The sequence below is a fragment of the Conger conger genome, chromosome 11 (assembly GCF_963514075.1).
Source record: "Conger conger chromosome 11, fConCon1.1, whole genome shotgun sequence".
Classification (NCBI taxonomy): Eukaryota; Metazoa; Chordata; class Actinopteri; order Anguilliformes; family Congridae; genus Conger; species Conger conger.
In genome coordinates, this window is record NC_083770.1 from 2,574,864 (window position 1) to 2,591,548 (window position 16,685).

Below are 16,685 nucleotides of genomic sequence, written 5' to 3' on the forward strand. Positions count from 1 at the left end.
CAGCCCCGCCGTGTCGTAATGCCCTGAGAAAGCCGACCCACTCTCGGGGCATGCCGGGAGGGCCGGCCCGTAAGCGGATAGCGTTAGCGCGGTCTAAATTTACCCCTCCGCGTTTCAGGACGCGCTCCACCGTGTCCTGCCATCGCCACTGCACCCGGCCAGTTCAGACCGGACCTGGAAGCATCCGGAAACACCAGGGTGCGTGCGCGTGTGCGCGGAGCCCTCTTCGGAGGCTGTCATGTGACAGGACACAGCGACGGACACCCCCCGCTGAATTATGGGAAAGAAAAGGGCTGAGGAGTGAGTCCGGTTTCCAACGCTGAGATTAAACTGCTGCTCACCTAAACCGCCAGCAAAGCTTCATCGATTTAAACAACTCCAACCAAATTAAACTCACCTCCTGTATGGTACACCAGTTATGTCACTGTATGTCTCATTTGAAACTGTCTTGAGAGTGTAGTACACTACTACTCTCCAATCCCTAACACCAGCCATGTTGATGTAAACTGTTCCTACCACTCCAGTCCTCATTGAATTACTGGACCATCCAGGAGCTCAGCGAGTGTGTTAACTGACAGGTTTATTTTCAAATCCCTAAAAATAGCTGTATGCCATCTGCTTCACCTTGTAATAAGTCATATTCATAAGACCAAACTAAACACTGCTCAACTAAATGAACTGAGATTACAAAAATATTGCCAATGAAGACAATTTTACTCATTTCAAGTTTTGCCAATGGTGTATGCCAATTTCACTTGTCAAAATAAACTCAAGCCCATATTGTCAATGTGAGAAAAAAAAAAAAAATTTAAGACTCAATACAAGACTAAAACACTGTAGTTTTTTACAGTGTATCTGCGCTACGACACAGTACAACAGTAGCCATATCACAAGAATAGCTCTCCTTTCACAAATCCCCATCATTGCTCAGCAGAGAGATAAATGAGTTGACATCAGTCAGCACTGAGACAGCCAGCCTAGCACTCAGCTCTTTATCTTCCTCTGTATCTCATCAGCGAGTCACAATGACAGGAGATCAAATTAACAACTGGGAGTCTAATCGGATGACTTCATAGTTTTTTTCTAATACATGGGATTAGATGTTCAAAACAAACAGGAAAAGGCCAATTAATTATTATCTTTAGAGTTCACAACTGTAGATATGTACTGAAGATAACAAGATAAGATAAGAATACTTGTTTACAATGAAATAAAAATGAGCAGATTGCTGCTTCTCAGTTCTGCTTGTTTACCGAGTTCTCTTGGTCCCATCTGTACAGAATATGAGACAGAGTGTCCTTTTTGAAAATTTGGTCACAACTATGGACTGATTTCAGCATAATTCGTTTTTAAGAATAGCTGCTCAATCTTAATCTAAAATGAAGGCAGGAAACAGGAAAAAAAGATTGAAGAAAGAAAAGTTTCAGATGTATAAGAGATTGTGTAGATATTGGATGCTCCTGTTAATAAGTATTACCCAAACATGGTAAGGTTTCTTTTACTTTAACTGTTTGTTAACCTGGTTCTCCTTTTCTGAAAACCTGCTGTTTCTGCACCTGGCCAAGTCAACTGCAGAAAGAAGCCAGACAGGCTCTGACCTGCCTCTTTTGGCTGGCCACTCTGAGGCCAGTTTGTAGTTGATGCATAAGCGTTGCCACCAGTGATTATCACATTCGATGGTTGGTCACAACAACTTGTAGTTTATACTCAAATGATTTGTTGTCGTCGCTATGGTATTGAACTGCATTGGTGACAATGTAGCGATACCCACCGTCCAATCATACAACTGCAATCTGTCCTTTAGTCTGTGTGAAAGGGGAGGGGTCAGGGTTAGCCAATGAGACGTACCCGTTCTGCTGCACGGCTCCGCCCTGGCTCTCCAGCAGGCCGCGCCTCTGGCCCATGGCCACCTCGCAGGCGTTCTCATTGGAGTAGAGGCTGATGGGCGTGTTATAGACGGAGGACTGCGGTGCGGAGGGAGCGGAGGGAGGGGCGGGCACTCTACCGGGAGAGGAGGAGGAGGAGGAGGTGGTGGAGGAGGAAGAGGAGGGGGAGGAGGGGAAGGCCCCGCGGCCCAGGCCAGGCCTGGTGTCGGGGTTGGACGAGGCGCGGAACGGGGAGGCGGAGCTGGCCAGTGGGAAGGGGGGCTGGGGCGGGGCCGGGTGACTGGCCGCTGCAGGGGTGAAGGCTGAGGAGGCAGAGGGGATGGCGGCCACTTTGGGTGCAGCGGGAGGAGTGTTCCTGGCCCCAAAGGGCCGGGCGGTTTTGTTGTAGGCAGGGCTGGGGCCGGTGGTGGTGGTGGGCGCGGGGGGTGGAGGTAGCTGAGTGATGGGCACTGGTTTAATGATCTCCAGGGGTTTGTCCTGAAGGGAGGAGGAGAAACATGCAGGGCACTCACACGGCAAAACCACAGCACACGCAAAACCACAGCACACGTAAAACCACAGCACACGCAAAACCACAGCACACGCAAAACCACAGCACACGCATGCAGGTCTGACGTTTCCTTGAGGAGCGACACGCTCACATGCGTTCTGTCAGCAGGCCTGGGTCAAATACGTCATTGTTTGGGATTCAAATACTTTTCCACGCTTTACTGTGCTTGTTTGGTGAACTGGAACCAATGAAACGGCAAAAAAAACGGCAAGCCCCGCCTTCTGGTTCTTTTGGTTGGCTCAGTTGCACTTGGCAAGAGCAACTGAGCACAGAAAAGTATTTGAATCCAAAACAATTAAGCAGTTGACCCAGGTCTGACTGTCAGAACCACTATTTTTTACAGCAACATAGAGACTACAATCATTATTATTACGAGATACAGCTGGGATCTCAAACTCAAATCCCGTGTTACACTGTGTCTGCTGGTTTCTGATGCGTTCCTGCCCTTAGATCAGGGGTGTCAAACTGAATCCCCAGGGGGCCGCAGTGTCTGCGGGTTTTCGTGGTTTTCGTGGTTTCCTTTCAATCAGCTGCCAATTAAGGCCAATTAAGGCCTTGAGAACAAGGCGTGTGGATACTTTAACCAATCAATGACTTGAATGAACCCAGAACACCCCAAAAACCAGCAGACACTACGGCCCTCCAGGACTGGAGTTTGACACCTGTGCCTTAGATGCTCAATTTTTTTCACTGATTAGCTAAAAGGTCTTCACGCCTTGACTATCAAGGCATACACTGGCAGCTGCTCGACAGGAAATCACAAAAACCGTCAGAGGCGTGAGATCCCTGGACTAGAGTATCACCACAAAGGCAGCATCAGTGTTCTTTGTCAATCTACACTGGCAATGAAACTGGGTGTGTATTACGATGGCTGCAGTCCCAGAATGCAACACTGACACACACTGAAGCAGCCAATCTCACGGTCTCTGCATGCAGTCTATCAGGGGGGCGCAAGTAGCATAACGTTCCAAGACAACAAGCCAAAAATATGTGGTATATTTACATTTAAAATGTATCTTTACTTCGACTGTAAGTATAATTACAGGGAGCGATTCTATGGAAATGTACATACCTTGGCAACCTCAGGAGCTGTTGGCACGCTGGGAGCTCTATAAAAAACAGAGGAAAAAAGAAAGATACATCAACTTATCAGAATCACATTTCAGGTATTGTCTATCCTATCCTTTCCTAGAAACCGAGCCAGTTCAAGGGTTGTCAATATAATTCATTTCACAAAAACCTCAAGAGCTGATAATCCAGAAGGTGTTGTTAGCTACAGGAGACTGAACATGCTGTATTCTGTTTTAGGACCATTAACACTTAGGCCTATTCTTCACATTACATTTTCCACAGCAAGTCCCGATAGGCTCTGCTGGTTTCCTCATCACACAGAGATATACCCAGAAATGATAGAACACACGCCACATTTCAAGCTCTCTGACTCGACTAAAACACGCTTACACTTGCCTGGATTCAATCAACATCTGTCAAACATTGATTCACAATTATTTATTTATTCATATTTGTACGGTTTGCTGAATCAATATTCGTGATTGCTCAAGCCATGAAACTTGAAAAAAAAAATTGCACTTGCTTTGAATTATTTCATTGTGAGTCAGAACTACAGACAAATGTTGATAGAATCTAGGCTACTGTCTTGCTGGACCAGCTGGTAAGTTCAACCACAAACCCTTCACTGAAGAACCTTGAAGTAAGATTAAAACAGGCTTGGTTTGAGCATGCTAAGACCATGTTGTGCTTTGAAGGAGTTGCAGAAATATGACCATAGTGTACACATGACAGGGTAGTAAAAAACAGGGCATTTCCAGGGCTTTACTGAACTAAACTTTGAAGGTTCTTGTGGATGGATTGTGACAATCAAAAGCACTGGTATGTCAAATAAAGGTGAAAGTAAAAAAACTAAAAAAATTAAAACAGGGGGGGGGACAGGGGTTAGCATGGGCACTCATACACAGCCCCATACACAGCACTGTGTGTTCTGACACGTTCCTCCCATAACCATCATTAAAAATGATCTGTGACTTGTGCCACAGTAGCCCTTCTGTCGGTTCGGACCAGATGGGATAGTCTTCATTGCCCTCACACATCGATGAGCCTTGGGCGCCTAACACCTTGTTGCCGGGTCATGGTATGCCCCTCCTTGGACCACTGTGGGTAGGTACTCACCACTGCTGACCGGGAGCACCCCACAAGCACCCTACAAGCCCTGCTGTTTTGGAGATGCACTGACCCAGTCTTCTGCCCATAATGAGCTGGCCCTAGTCAAAGTCGCTCAGGTCTTTACGCCTGCCCATTTCTTCTGCATCCAACACATCAGCTCAGAAAGCCAACTGTTCGCTTAACGTCTAATACATCCCAGACCTTGACATACACCATTGTAATCAGTTCATCACCGTTATTCACTTCATCTGTGAGAGCGTGGCTCATCAATGTACATGCTAATATTGATTCATTCTATTAAGTGTATTTGCTGTAGTATGGCACAACATTTTTCAGTTACTGTTTCGTACCATCACAACCCCATACATAACACGCCTAGCATCAGGCCACCAGAGGCAACAAAAATACACAAATGGAGAAAATACTATGCAGTCAGTTATAATTACAGTTCATTGAGATTTTTCTAAGCAAGCAACACTGGTTAGCACGTTTGTTGGTTCACAATCATATCTAAAGTTTCAGGTTTCAGAGTAGATTTTCAGAGAAATTGGAAAGACAATCTCCATGAACAAGGCATGTCTGTGGCTTAAAAGGCTTTTGAAGTTACTCTTTTGAAATTAGTTACAAAAGAGATCTGGTTTGGATATGTATGAGTTAGAACATCAAAAATAAATGAATTTATTTAACTAAACACAGCCCTTGCAGGACTTGCGTGACCAATTTCAACCAATCTGACATCAAAGGTACCATATTAGGGCTATATAATTCACTGTAGACATTTTTAAACCTTGCATTTAAAAAAATGTTAAAGTTGTTGCCACAGTTGATATGGCTGTCGGAGCGTTATGATTTTAAAGACAAAACGTATGTTAGGAATTCCATAATTAGCAGGCAACACACTGAGACAGGAGCTGTCCACATGACAAAATTGAGAACTACAGCAATATTACCTATTCTAAGTAATAAGGAAATATACAAGCACAAGAGTTTTGTCATTTACAGAAGCTGCATTGACTGCATTGATTACACATCTACAAAACTTAAATTACAAAGTTAAATGACACATGCTGTATAATCTTCCATTTGTTGGAAGCCTATTAAAAGTCTGTATTTGATACTCCTCAGTTCTAGTTCCCCAGATATTGGAGACACACCCTATGACATTTGAATGTCAGCCTTTGGCTTACACTTGGACTGAACCCTCAGTAACATCTCGGCGTGTTGCATTACTGTGAATGACCTTACCTACGACCTCTCTCTCTCTCTCTCTCTCTCTCTCTCTCTCTCTCTCTCTCTCTCTCTCTCTCTCTCTCTCTCCTCCCCCCCCCCCCCCCCCCCCAGAAATAATTACTTCTCATTTCTTAAGTGACTCGTACCTGGTAGACAACCATATCCTGTAACAGCAAAACTACTCAGGCAATGACACCACCAAGATACCATAAAAAAGTACCGTGTTTCAATACATTTACTCGCATGTTACACTCCTACATCAAATGGCAGTGGGTCATTGATGTTTTGGAAATGTTTGGCTGCCAGTGGACCATGGGCACTATTTAAGCTCAATCGCACAATTAATTCAACAAAGTGCCAGGAAGTCTGGTCGTCCCCACTAGGAAGGGGGGTCTTGATTGTCCAGCAGGACAATGACCTTGCTATTCCTCTGTTGGAATGGTTTCCAGAACCATCACCATGACTGTGATAGCACCAGACGAGAACATTGCACTCCTCTGTAGAGCGCTTGGTGAACACTTACCTCACGGTCAGGTGCTACACTCAATACAGCGTTGAATTACGCTGCACATCGCAATACCTGCAAGTGGCCCCCGGAGGAGTTATAACCCAGTCCATCCCACATTACACGGCACATAAATAACATGGAAGCGATATCCTGCCCGCGCTCCCCGTTCCCTCCTGGCAATGGCCTAGGATCCCAGAGAGCAGCCAGCTGACCAGGCACCCATAAATCTCTGGGCCTACTGTAAGAATGGGGGATTTATCAGCCTTATCATAAGACCGTGAGCACGTTCGGTTATGGGGGAAAAAATGAGAGCTTGGTCCAGCATGAGTTGCAGATGTAGTGGGAAGGGATGCATAGTCAGAAGATGTTGTCAAAACTGGGCATAGGGTAGATTGGAAAATGTTTTGGTAAGACCAAATTGAATCTGTGGGCTTATTTCCGCACGGTGCTGATATATACCGATCACGGTCTTGATGGTGTACAGGTTATTGCACTCCCATCTTCCTGAGTGTTTTAAAGACAAATGTTGATTTCCAGCCCAGCCCCAAGGAGGTTCACAAAATATGAATATGAGGTGAACTTCAACAAATATTTTCAGAATTAATGCTTTTGGAGGAAAGCCTTGCTTCAAAATATTTAGAAAAGCAGCATGCCCAAACTGCTTATGGAAAAATAGACAACCAAGCAGAAAGTATCCATTTGAGTTTAAGAACAGCAAACAAAACAAAGCAACATATGGCCCACTGTAAACAATGAAACAATCAGAGCAAGTTGAGCAGTGTTATACTTTTGCTCTTCTGTAGCCCTGGTTACCCGGTCCTACACAGTTTTCATCTATTCCAGACACAGACACATACGTACAGAGGGTGTGTCAATGTTTTGGAGAACCAGCCCCGGCCTTGTGACAATCATGCATTTGTATGCATTTAGGGTGTTCCTTGGCACTGACCGCCTTCTATTGGGAGCGACTTTTCACACAAGTGCCCTTTTTATGCATATCCCATAAAAAGGTCTTGTTTTACACCCTGCCCTGATGAGACCGTAAAGGCATATTTCACACATGCAAAAAAACACACCGAGATGGGCGTCCTCAAATGAACGCAAATTGCTTGCAGAAGCCCTGTGCGGATCCATTTCTTTGTAGTTTTTGTTGTAGTTTTGTGTAGTTTTAGGGCGCCACCATTTGGCAGCCAGACTGCTAGGGCCAAAGGAGAGACCGTGGGGCCCCGCTCATTAGCAGAGGGCGTGCGCGGGTCGCCTGTGCGTCCGGTCCGCAGGCTCGGAGGGCGTGGAGGGTGCGGAGCCCCTCCACACGTGTGCCGCGATGAAAGACAGAGCTTTCTCTGCACACCGCTCTCCACACAGAGAGGACGCCATTGGCTGAGCCTGTTTCTGTTGCGACTGCCAGAGTTTCTCTTTCATCAATAAAGAACACGGTTAGCCAGCTGGCCCTGCGGTTACGAGTGGCCTTCCTCACACTCTGGGCCTTCCTCACACTCTGGGCCCAGTGCCACCCCTATTTGACTGGAACAATAACACCTGCCTCGGCTCAAACTCAGCGTACACACAGCAGCGGCTCCCAGCCCTGTTCCTGAAGCCCTAACATCCTGCATGTTTTCATTTCAGCTGTAGAATGAGGTGTGCGTTGTTAGGGTTGGAGTGAAAAGCTGCAGGCTGGTAGACCTCCAGGAGAAGGGTTGGAAACCACTGTTGTCCAGCATTCTGCTCGGAGGATATGCTGAGTGCTTCACCCTGTAGGTATCAGCCCAAGCTCTGATCCCATGAACTGAAACCTTACTCCACTCAGATGCCTCCTAGGAAAAAAGGACATAGGCAAATCATTAACTGAGCCTGAAAGCTTGGTTCAACTTAAGGGCACTGACAGTTCTCGCTTTCCAAAGTCTCTGGGTCGATAACGGCAGGAAGTTTGATTGCAGTAAACTGAGGCTGATAGTACTCAGATGTTAAGTATGTGTTCAATGATCTCCTTCAGAGCGTAAACACATCAATTCTCTCCCAATCAGGGCCTTCTTCCATATATGACCAAAAAATGCCGTAAAAACAAACCTCGCTTTTTCCCACGACACCCAGATGCGCGTCAAAAAATGCACTGGAGTGCTCCAAGAAAAGTGTTTTCTTTTTCCATTTTTTCTCCCAAATAACAGCCATTCTTCCCCACACCAAATGAATAGACCGGTACACCTATACAATTGACCTACTTGATAGAGTCTAGACTCTAAGGTTTTTCTTCCATTAGTCACTGACGTTGTGCTCTTGTGTCCGTTTCTACTCACTCTACGTGTTATTATATATTTTTTTTCATTTTGCGTTCGTAATATTGGGGAAACGGCAAGAGGTGTCACTCTTCCCGCCAGCCGGTGGCATTTGAGGGCAGCATGGGACACGTTCGGGGGCCATCCTCCGAGCTTATTGGGAAGAGGAGCGGTCTTTCTGGAGCGCAATGTTCGCTAAACAGGAGCAGGCCGAAAAACTAACCCTTGATTTGATGTCAGCGCCGCCACCCAGGGCCATGTGTGATTGTTCCCACATGTTGCTCAAAGAGACTCCCCCCCCCACGGCATCGCTCTGCAAGGGGAAGGACTGAGTCACAAATAACAAGCCCATTCTTCGCTATTTTTAAGACCAAAGTGCATAGTTATCTTTACGTACTTAAAATAGTGCAGGGAGCTAAAGCAGGCTGCAGGTTTTATCGACTGTGTGCGTCACCCTGGGGTCAGCTCAGGGAGGACAAGGCCAGAGAGGGGGAAGAGAGCAGCCTTCTCTCAGCAGGAGAACAAGCAGCCTTATTCCCGGCTGGGACACGGAGAGAGGCATATTCGTGAGACGCTAAAAAATGTGCATTGCACAATGAGAGAAATGGAATATTAATTAGAGGTTAGGATGTCTGTAAACTGAAACGCTATGAAAATCACACGCATGTTTTCTGTGTGTTTTTCCGCGAGAAGTGGCTATGCTCCCCTCTAAATTCCCTGGCACCCAGCGCCACGCCTGTCCCCGGGTGAGAGGTGAGAGGCGGAGTGGGGTGGTGATGAGTGACAGGGCTAAATATGGGTACTCCAGTGGAACCTGGGGAACAACCATTAGAGCGGGGAAATGCTGAGGAGGATCAGCCATAGGCATCAGGAACCCAGCACCACCAAATCCTGTATGTCAGTATGGAGAGAGAACTGAACAAACAAAAACCAGGTCTGTCTCTCTCTCTTTCTTGCTCTCTCTCCCCTTTCGTAGAATGCCAAATGTTGTAGTCATTCTCCATTTTGCCTAATCACGCCTGGCAGAGTGAAGAAGTTCCAAACCAGTATGTTCTTCAAAATCATTCACTATTTTGCCAGAGAAAGTTGCCCTCTTGACATGGAAGTTGCTTGGGTGAAGGTTGACGATTCACTACAAGACACCGAGGTGAAATTCTTTCGCACCAGGTGATGCTTAGGCTAGGTTTTGTCACACAAAACACCACATCCCAGCAGCAAGAAGCCATCTACGATTGAACAAGAGCTATTTGGTCGTGTACAGTATACAGACCACACCAGAGCATGGAGGCCTGAACTCAGCAGACCAACAGCTCGAATCACAGCAGCCTGAGAATAACAGAAGAAGAATAACAGTAAAGCATTGTGAGACCACCAGGCAAACCGTCTATCAGCATGCGCGGATCTGTCCCAGGAGAGCTGCCAAATGGCCTTTCTAATCCAGCACGGCAAATATCATAAATCTGCATTGCACACACAATTTACTATGTTGAAGTATTACAGAGGTTCCCTGTTTCATGCTTTGGTGATCACACATAAATTTATTTTGGAGAATAATAACCGACACATTTAATTGAAATGCACTCCTTATATTTCTGATCCCACGGCACGGAGGCGGGGGTTGAGGGGGTTGAGGATGAATACTCTCATTCTCAGCCCATGTGCTGTTGTAGCATAAAGACATGGACATTGAATCATATAAGGACATGGTGCTGTATAGTAATTCACCACTTTTGGCAAAGCTTCAGCCAACAATTACTTTTAAATAGCCTGGCACTCAACACCAAGGGAAAAACCCCCACAGGGAGCACCAAGTTTAACCTGCATCAAATTCAATTTAACTGAAGCTAAACAGTTATTTTTCAGGTGAGCAGAATTAATTCAAAGCCACCACTCCTTTTTGTTTTTCTTGAGGTTGTTAGCCAGATTTGCAGGGAACCAAGGGCACGCAAACCTTCGACCTATACCCTGGCCTGATAAAGGCTTGGCCTTTTGTGTGACCTGGTTATTAGCCTCGTCGCTATGGAAGTGTTGAACCAAAGCGTGCCCGGCAACGTGCTGACAGATTCCAAGCTCTGGCGCTAACAGACGCAGAGAAGGTGCGGCTGACCTTGGACCTTCCAGAACAATCCGCGGCAGTGTTACATGAGGGGGGGCAGCTTGCCAAGCTCTACGGGGTGAAGAACTGAAGAGAGGAGGGTTGGGGGAAAGACGGTGATTAGGTGCTGCCGTAGCAAGCAGTGAGAGCGCCCACGTCTGTGTGGGCACTGCAGTATAAGGGACTGAGCCAACAGCAACAGTCTGGCATACGCTATAAGTCACTGTGCTAAAGCTGCAAAACCCAGGCCCCACTCAGCCCAAGCGAGGGGAGGTTCTGTAGGGCAGTTCTGTAGGGCAGTTCTGTAGGGAAGTTCTGTAGGGCAGTTCTGTAGCTGTAGGGCAGTTCTGTAGGGCAGTTCTGTAGGCACTAATAAGCCCCCCAGCCCCGCAGGCTGAATGCTCACTTAGCACAAGCACTTACAGAAAGCTGTTTCATAAATATTCAATGAATATTTGAAGCTTCCCGCAAGGAATGAAAAGATAATTATTGGAAAAATAACCAAGGCACAAACACGGGGACGAGACCATGCCATCAACTAGTACTTCAGCATTTTCTCTGAGAAGTGATAGCCTTCTGAGCAAAAAGAAAAGTTGAATAATTATATTTTTTCAATCTAAGTGTCTTGGTTGACAAAAACATATTGCATTTAAAATATTATCCCAATCCTACACAAGGACAACAATGAATTGTGGGGTTTTAGGAGGAGATTCATGTGTGTACTCCTGCATGACAGAGGGGCACGAAGGTTACAAAGATGGGTTTTAGTTTTAGATAAACGGTCACACTTAAAAACATGAGAGAAAGCATATGGCTGCTGAGACTAACTGAACTGTCCAAACAGGTTCAAACAGGTTCATACAGGTTCATACAGGTCCATACAGGTCAATACAGGTCCATACAGGTTCAAACAGGTCCATACAGGTCCATACAGGTTCAAACAGGGCACCAGCTCACATGGGTATACGAGTATATGAGTATATTAGCCCTCTCACACGTGACAGTTTGATTCCGGGGTGTGGCCCTTTCTTATGCATAATCCCTCTGTATCTGATACCCTCCGTTTTCACCAAATAAGGCTAAAAATACAAAAGTAGAGCAGTCTGTTCTTGAAAAATAAAGAAGAAAATAAAAACACAGGGCAACAGCTAATAAACAACATATCGAGGAATATTTGTGTTTGCTGTGGTGTTAATCAGAAAAACACAAATATGCACAATTCTCTGGCTCATTGGTCACTCTGCAGTTTGGACATCCTTCTCAGCCCTCCCTACCCACGCAACTAGAATTCCTCTCTGAACTTCCGTACATCCTTCCACACTCAACGCGACCATCTGAAAAATAGCTGTTGAATGAATAAAATGGCTATTTTCAGACCGATTCCACGACCAACAAAAGCAGAGAGGGAGAGACATGGGAAAACTACATCGATCTATGTTGTTTGAAACAATCCGTAATCACTGGCTTTGAAATGTTTATCAAAGTTTGCATGAAAAAAAATTACACAAATCAATAAATCCCCTTGTTCCTTCTAAGCTGCCAGTTGGAGGTAGGCTTCACTTCTGTCAGGAAATGGACTTGGGCAAACTCCTCTTCAGCAACAATAGGAAGAAAAACTTGGAAGAGAACCTCAGAAAATAAAATCTCTGAAAAAATGTACAAGGAAAATGGACTAGAAGCAACAGGACACAGCCACAGGACAAAGATGAAATGAGAAAGAGCCTCATGAATCCTCCCTCTTTCGCCTGCCGGATGCTGCTGCCAGCCGTCTTTGATAGCAACAAACAGAAGCTAATGGTTTCTTAAGCTCTTTTCCAGACGAGAGGAGAGCTCAGAATAGAGGAGAACACATTAGCTGGGTTTGGATAGCCGGGAGAGGGTTTGGATAGCCGGGAGAGGGTTTGGATAGTGTTGGATTGATTCTGAAGGGATGAATGTTATTAAACACATGGCGATAAGCCGCTGCCACCAGCACAAACAGCTGGTTCTGTAGTCTCCTCTCGCAGGTGACTCTGCCTCTCGGACGATACGCCTGTAAACCTCAAGTGTAGCACACTGTATATGGCAGTAAATGACAGCCTGAGTATATTAGCACTCTCACTGGACTCTGTGGAACCTTACCTGTTCTCTTACATAAGACGTTGAACATTCCTTTTCTCCTATAAAAAAGGTATCACATAAATGGAAGACATTTGAAGCAGACATTCTAATATGCTGAAAACAGGCTTATATAACAGACAGCCTGGAACCGGTTGGTTTTGTTATAGTATTTTATCTATTTGTCTTGTTATGAGTACAAACCCAGCTGTTATGATGGATGAGAAAAGAAAGCTTGAAACTAAACTATTTAATCTGAGCCACAAAGAAAAATGTTTACAAAGCACTAAACAACCACGCCATTGCAAACTGCGTTTGCAAACAACAAACTTTTCCAAATCCGCAGGAACCATGTTGACCAGATATTTCTTTAGAACCCTTAGATATTAATTTTGCCTTCGAAGCATGTTTTCTTTTTGAATTACAGCATACATTTCATCCAATTACTGCTACAGCATACACGTAACCACACAAAAGCATAATTCATACAGTTCCCTTTTAAATGTTATGAGCGGTGGTGTCCCTTGAAGTCGTGTAAACACACACGCAACACTGTCAGTGCAGTACCGATCACAGCACAATTACAGGAGCTGGATCCAAACTACATTTCCCAGGGGGCTGAGCGCAAGAACTAGAACAAAGAAGCCATGTCACTTCCTGTCCAGCAGCCGGATCGCTGACAGCTTGAGAGGCTGAGAGAAACAGTGATGAACAGAGTCACGGCAGATCAAGGAGGTGTGTCGTCTTTGGGCACACATTATGAAAGGCAACGACTTGCCAATGTGGATGGCTGAAGGCGGGCTTTTCCCAAGGACCGAAATGTCTCGTGAAAGCTCCCTGGCCAAGGACGTCTGGAACCATTAGCATGCGGTGGCCAAGGCTGAATTTATAGCAAAGCTCATTTCCAGTTACTGGCCCACAGGGGTACAGCGGCACATGAGAGCTGGTGAAGCCAATTTTGGCTACTGCACATTTGAGACCGTACAGACTTTCATTGAAACATCCGTCATTAGAACACAACCCAACTCAATGTTTCCGTAGTCTTTCAGCAAACTGCTGAAAGCCAAGTAATATAGTTTATAAGACATGACCAAAGTATATTTGTCTACTTGTAAAAACATACATAATTGAGTGGTTTTGTTCAATTCAGTTTTATTTCATACTGTATGTCAGTGCATATACAGTGGGCTCCAGAATTATTGGCACCTTAAAAAAAGCACAAAAAGTAAAAAACAATAGTTATTGACATAAGTTGTATTTTCCAACATAAAGTGGTGCATTTTTTAGCAATTCAATGGAATCAACCACGTTTTTCAGAAAAGAAATGTATTTCCCCAAAAAAAAGGTTCCACAATTATTGTCACCCCCGGTTTAATACTTTGTGCAAACACCCCTGGAAAACATGACAGCCATGAATCCTTTCCTATACTTTGTGATAAGGTTAGAGAACACATTTGGATCGATTTTTGACCATTCTTCCATGCAGAACTTTTCAGAATCATTGATATCCTTGAGATACCTCCCTCTTCACTTCAGACCACAGGTTTTCCATGTGATTTAAGTCTGGGGACTAAGATAGCCATTGCAGAACATGGTTGCTGTTTTTACTTAACCATTTCTGTGTGGATTTTGATGTATGTTTACAGTCATTGTCCTGCTCGACAATCTACCGACAACCAAGACTCAGCTTCTCAGGCAACCAGATTTTCTGAGAATGTTTCCTGGAAATAAAAGTGTATAGTTTTCCCGTGTGTCTGAACACAAAATATAGCTCATTATCCATGTTGTTTATATATGCAGCCTTTTTTCTCAATTTTTATTAAGGGTGCCAATAATTCTGGAGGCCACTGCATGATTAAATGCATTACAGTGTATTGTTTTCAGCATTATGTTCTGCATTGTTCCAAGGAAAGTATGACAGTAAAGACCCTGGCATGTTGTCCAGGAGATTATATCTAGCCAGGGACGGCATAGTTGCTCTTTTCTGAGAAAGCATCACACAGAACTGCTCCCTCCCTCCTCCCTCACTCCCTCCTCTCTCCCTCTCTCCTCCCTCCCTCACTCCTCCCTCTCTCCTCCCTCCTCCCACTCTCCCTCCCTCCCTCCCTCCTCCCTCCCCGAGCCACCACGCCCACCCCTCCCGCAGAGAGGAGCGCTTAAAATAGCCTGTTAGCAGACGCTAACCGGCCGACCGCGGTGAGCTCACTGTCAACAATAGCCCCGGAAGTCCAGGGGACGAGACCGTGGGGCCAGGGGGGACCAGGGGACGAGACCGTGGGGCCAGGGGGGACCAGGGGACGAGACCGTGGGGCCAGGGGGGACCAGGGGACCAGGGGGGACCAGGGGACGCCCATTCTTCTGCGGGCGGGGTCCGGGGGAGGGGGAGGGGACGGCCTTGTCAGGCTGGGAAGTGCGCAGGGCTCTGTGGAGGTCCGCCCAACCCGCGCCTCCCTCCTCTGAGAAACGTGCCATGGAGGTCCGCCCAACCCGCGCCTCCCTCCTCTGAGAAACGTGCCATGGAGGTCCGCCCAACCCGCGCCTCCCTCCAAGTGACGACCCCACCCATGTCCCGCTTGCCACCAACCTCCAAAAAAGCGGCCACTAATTTGAAGTTTCAGTGGGTGGCAGGTTTACCGCCGCGGGCGACAGCTGCCCTGTCAAATGCCTCCACGATCAGCGGGTTCTGGAGTCATCTTAGCTCTTCAGATCACAAGCCAGACCGGCTTCGCTGTGCACGCAAACCATGAGTCAACCACCACATCTCTTTGACTGGCAGCTTGTGGCCAGAGCTGAACATTAAGTGTCCCAGTCCTTCAACAATATGCACACTGTATCCAACTGCCAGCTGTACTGCACCCGTGCATAATCTCAGGAAACAAACAGAAAAGCCTACAGCACGACATGACCTCAGTATATCCATTGTGTAGTTAGTGAGACAGCAGTAAAACATACATTTACAAGCACTACCTTTGGCTTAAATTTTGGCCATTTCCTGCCCAAAATTGCAAATGTTTATCCACCTCTGTATTTCCTAACCCCTAATGTGTTCAACCAATTATCTTGGTATGGAGGTGGCTACTGACCCAGGGGGGGGGCATTCTGTCTCCCGGTTTCCCACAGACACAATAAGTAATAGCATGCTCGCAATAATGGCCATTCATAAAAAGCCCACAGACAGGGCAGAACATCCTCCTGTGGTCGCATACCCTTCCCAGCATTCCCTATGCCTTTAATCACAAGGTGAAGGCCACGGCGGGGGTCACACGGAACCCTCCGGATAGAAGGCTAATTGCCTACACTCGGGTTTAAATTGCACTGACAAATAGCGTGGTACAGCGAAGGGAGCCATGTCATTTACTATTCAGCAGCGCAAAAGCTTTTTCTAACACAAGTGTGTGATGGCATAATTCATCAAAAAGTCTTCATATTCCTGGTTTAAATTTATAGTAGGGCAGACATGGAGAAATTATGTTTTTTTGTAAAACTCCAAAATAGAACCATACAAAGGGAGAATCGAGGAAGGAATAATCAAAGGGAATAAAAAAATCTAAATGGTTTGGAAACAATCATTGCATTTGAGCATTTTTCCACAATGAAAGCCACAAGAACCGCTCAGTTCTGACGGAGAAATAATGTGCCAGAGATTGAGCGCACTAAAGCACCTCGTAAAGGCATCCCGCTGGCCCCCCGTTAACTCCATGGCTTCCAGCGAGGCGTCGTGGCATGCTCGTCAGCGCCTGGTTTCAGTCATTTCGTCCTTTCCTTCACCCCCTCCTGGTCTCAGTGTGATATTTGAGCCCCCCCCTCCACACCCCACACCCCATTGACCCACGACCACGCCCCATTGATCCACACCCCACACCCC

General features: G+C 46.1%; 1 protein-coding gene across 4 annotated transcripts in view; it reads right to left on the reverse strand.

Annotated features, from left to right (window-relative positions):
• Positions 1 to 16,685, reverse strand: part of LOC133140426 (PDZ and LIM domain protein 5-like) — a 93,769-nt gene that overhangs the window by 16,354 nt on the left and 60,730 nt on the right. For all 4 annotated transcript variants that reach the window (XM_061260386.1, XM_061260387.1, XM_061260388.1 and 1 more), the window contains exon 4: positions 3,509 to 3,545. In XM_061260386.1, coding sequence (XP_061116370.1) covers positions 3,509 to 3,545 — 37 coding nt within the window. The remainder of the gene's footprint in view (positions 1 to 3,508; positions 3,546 to 16,685) is intronic.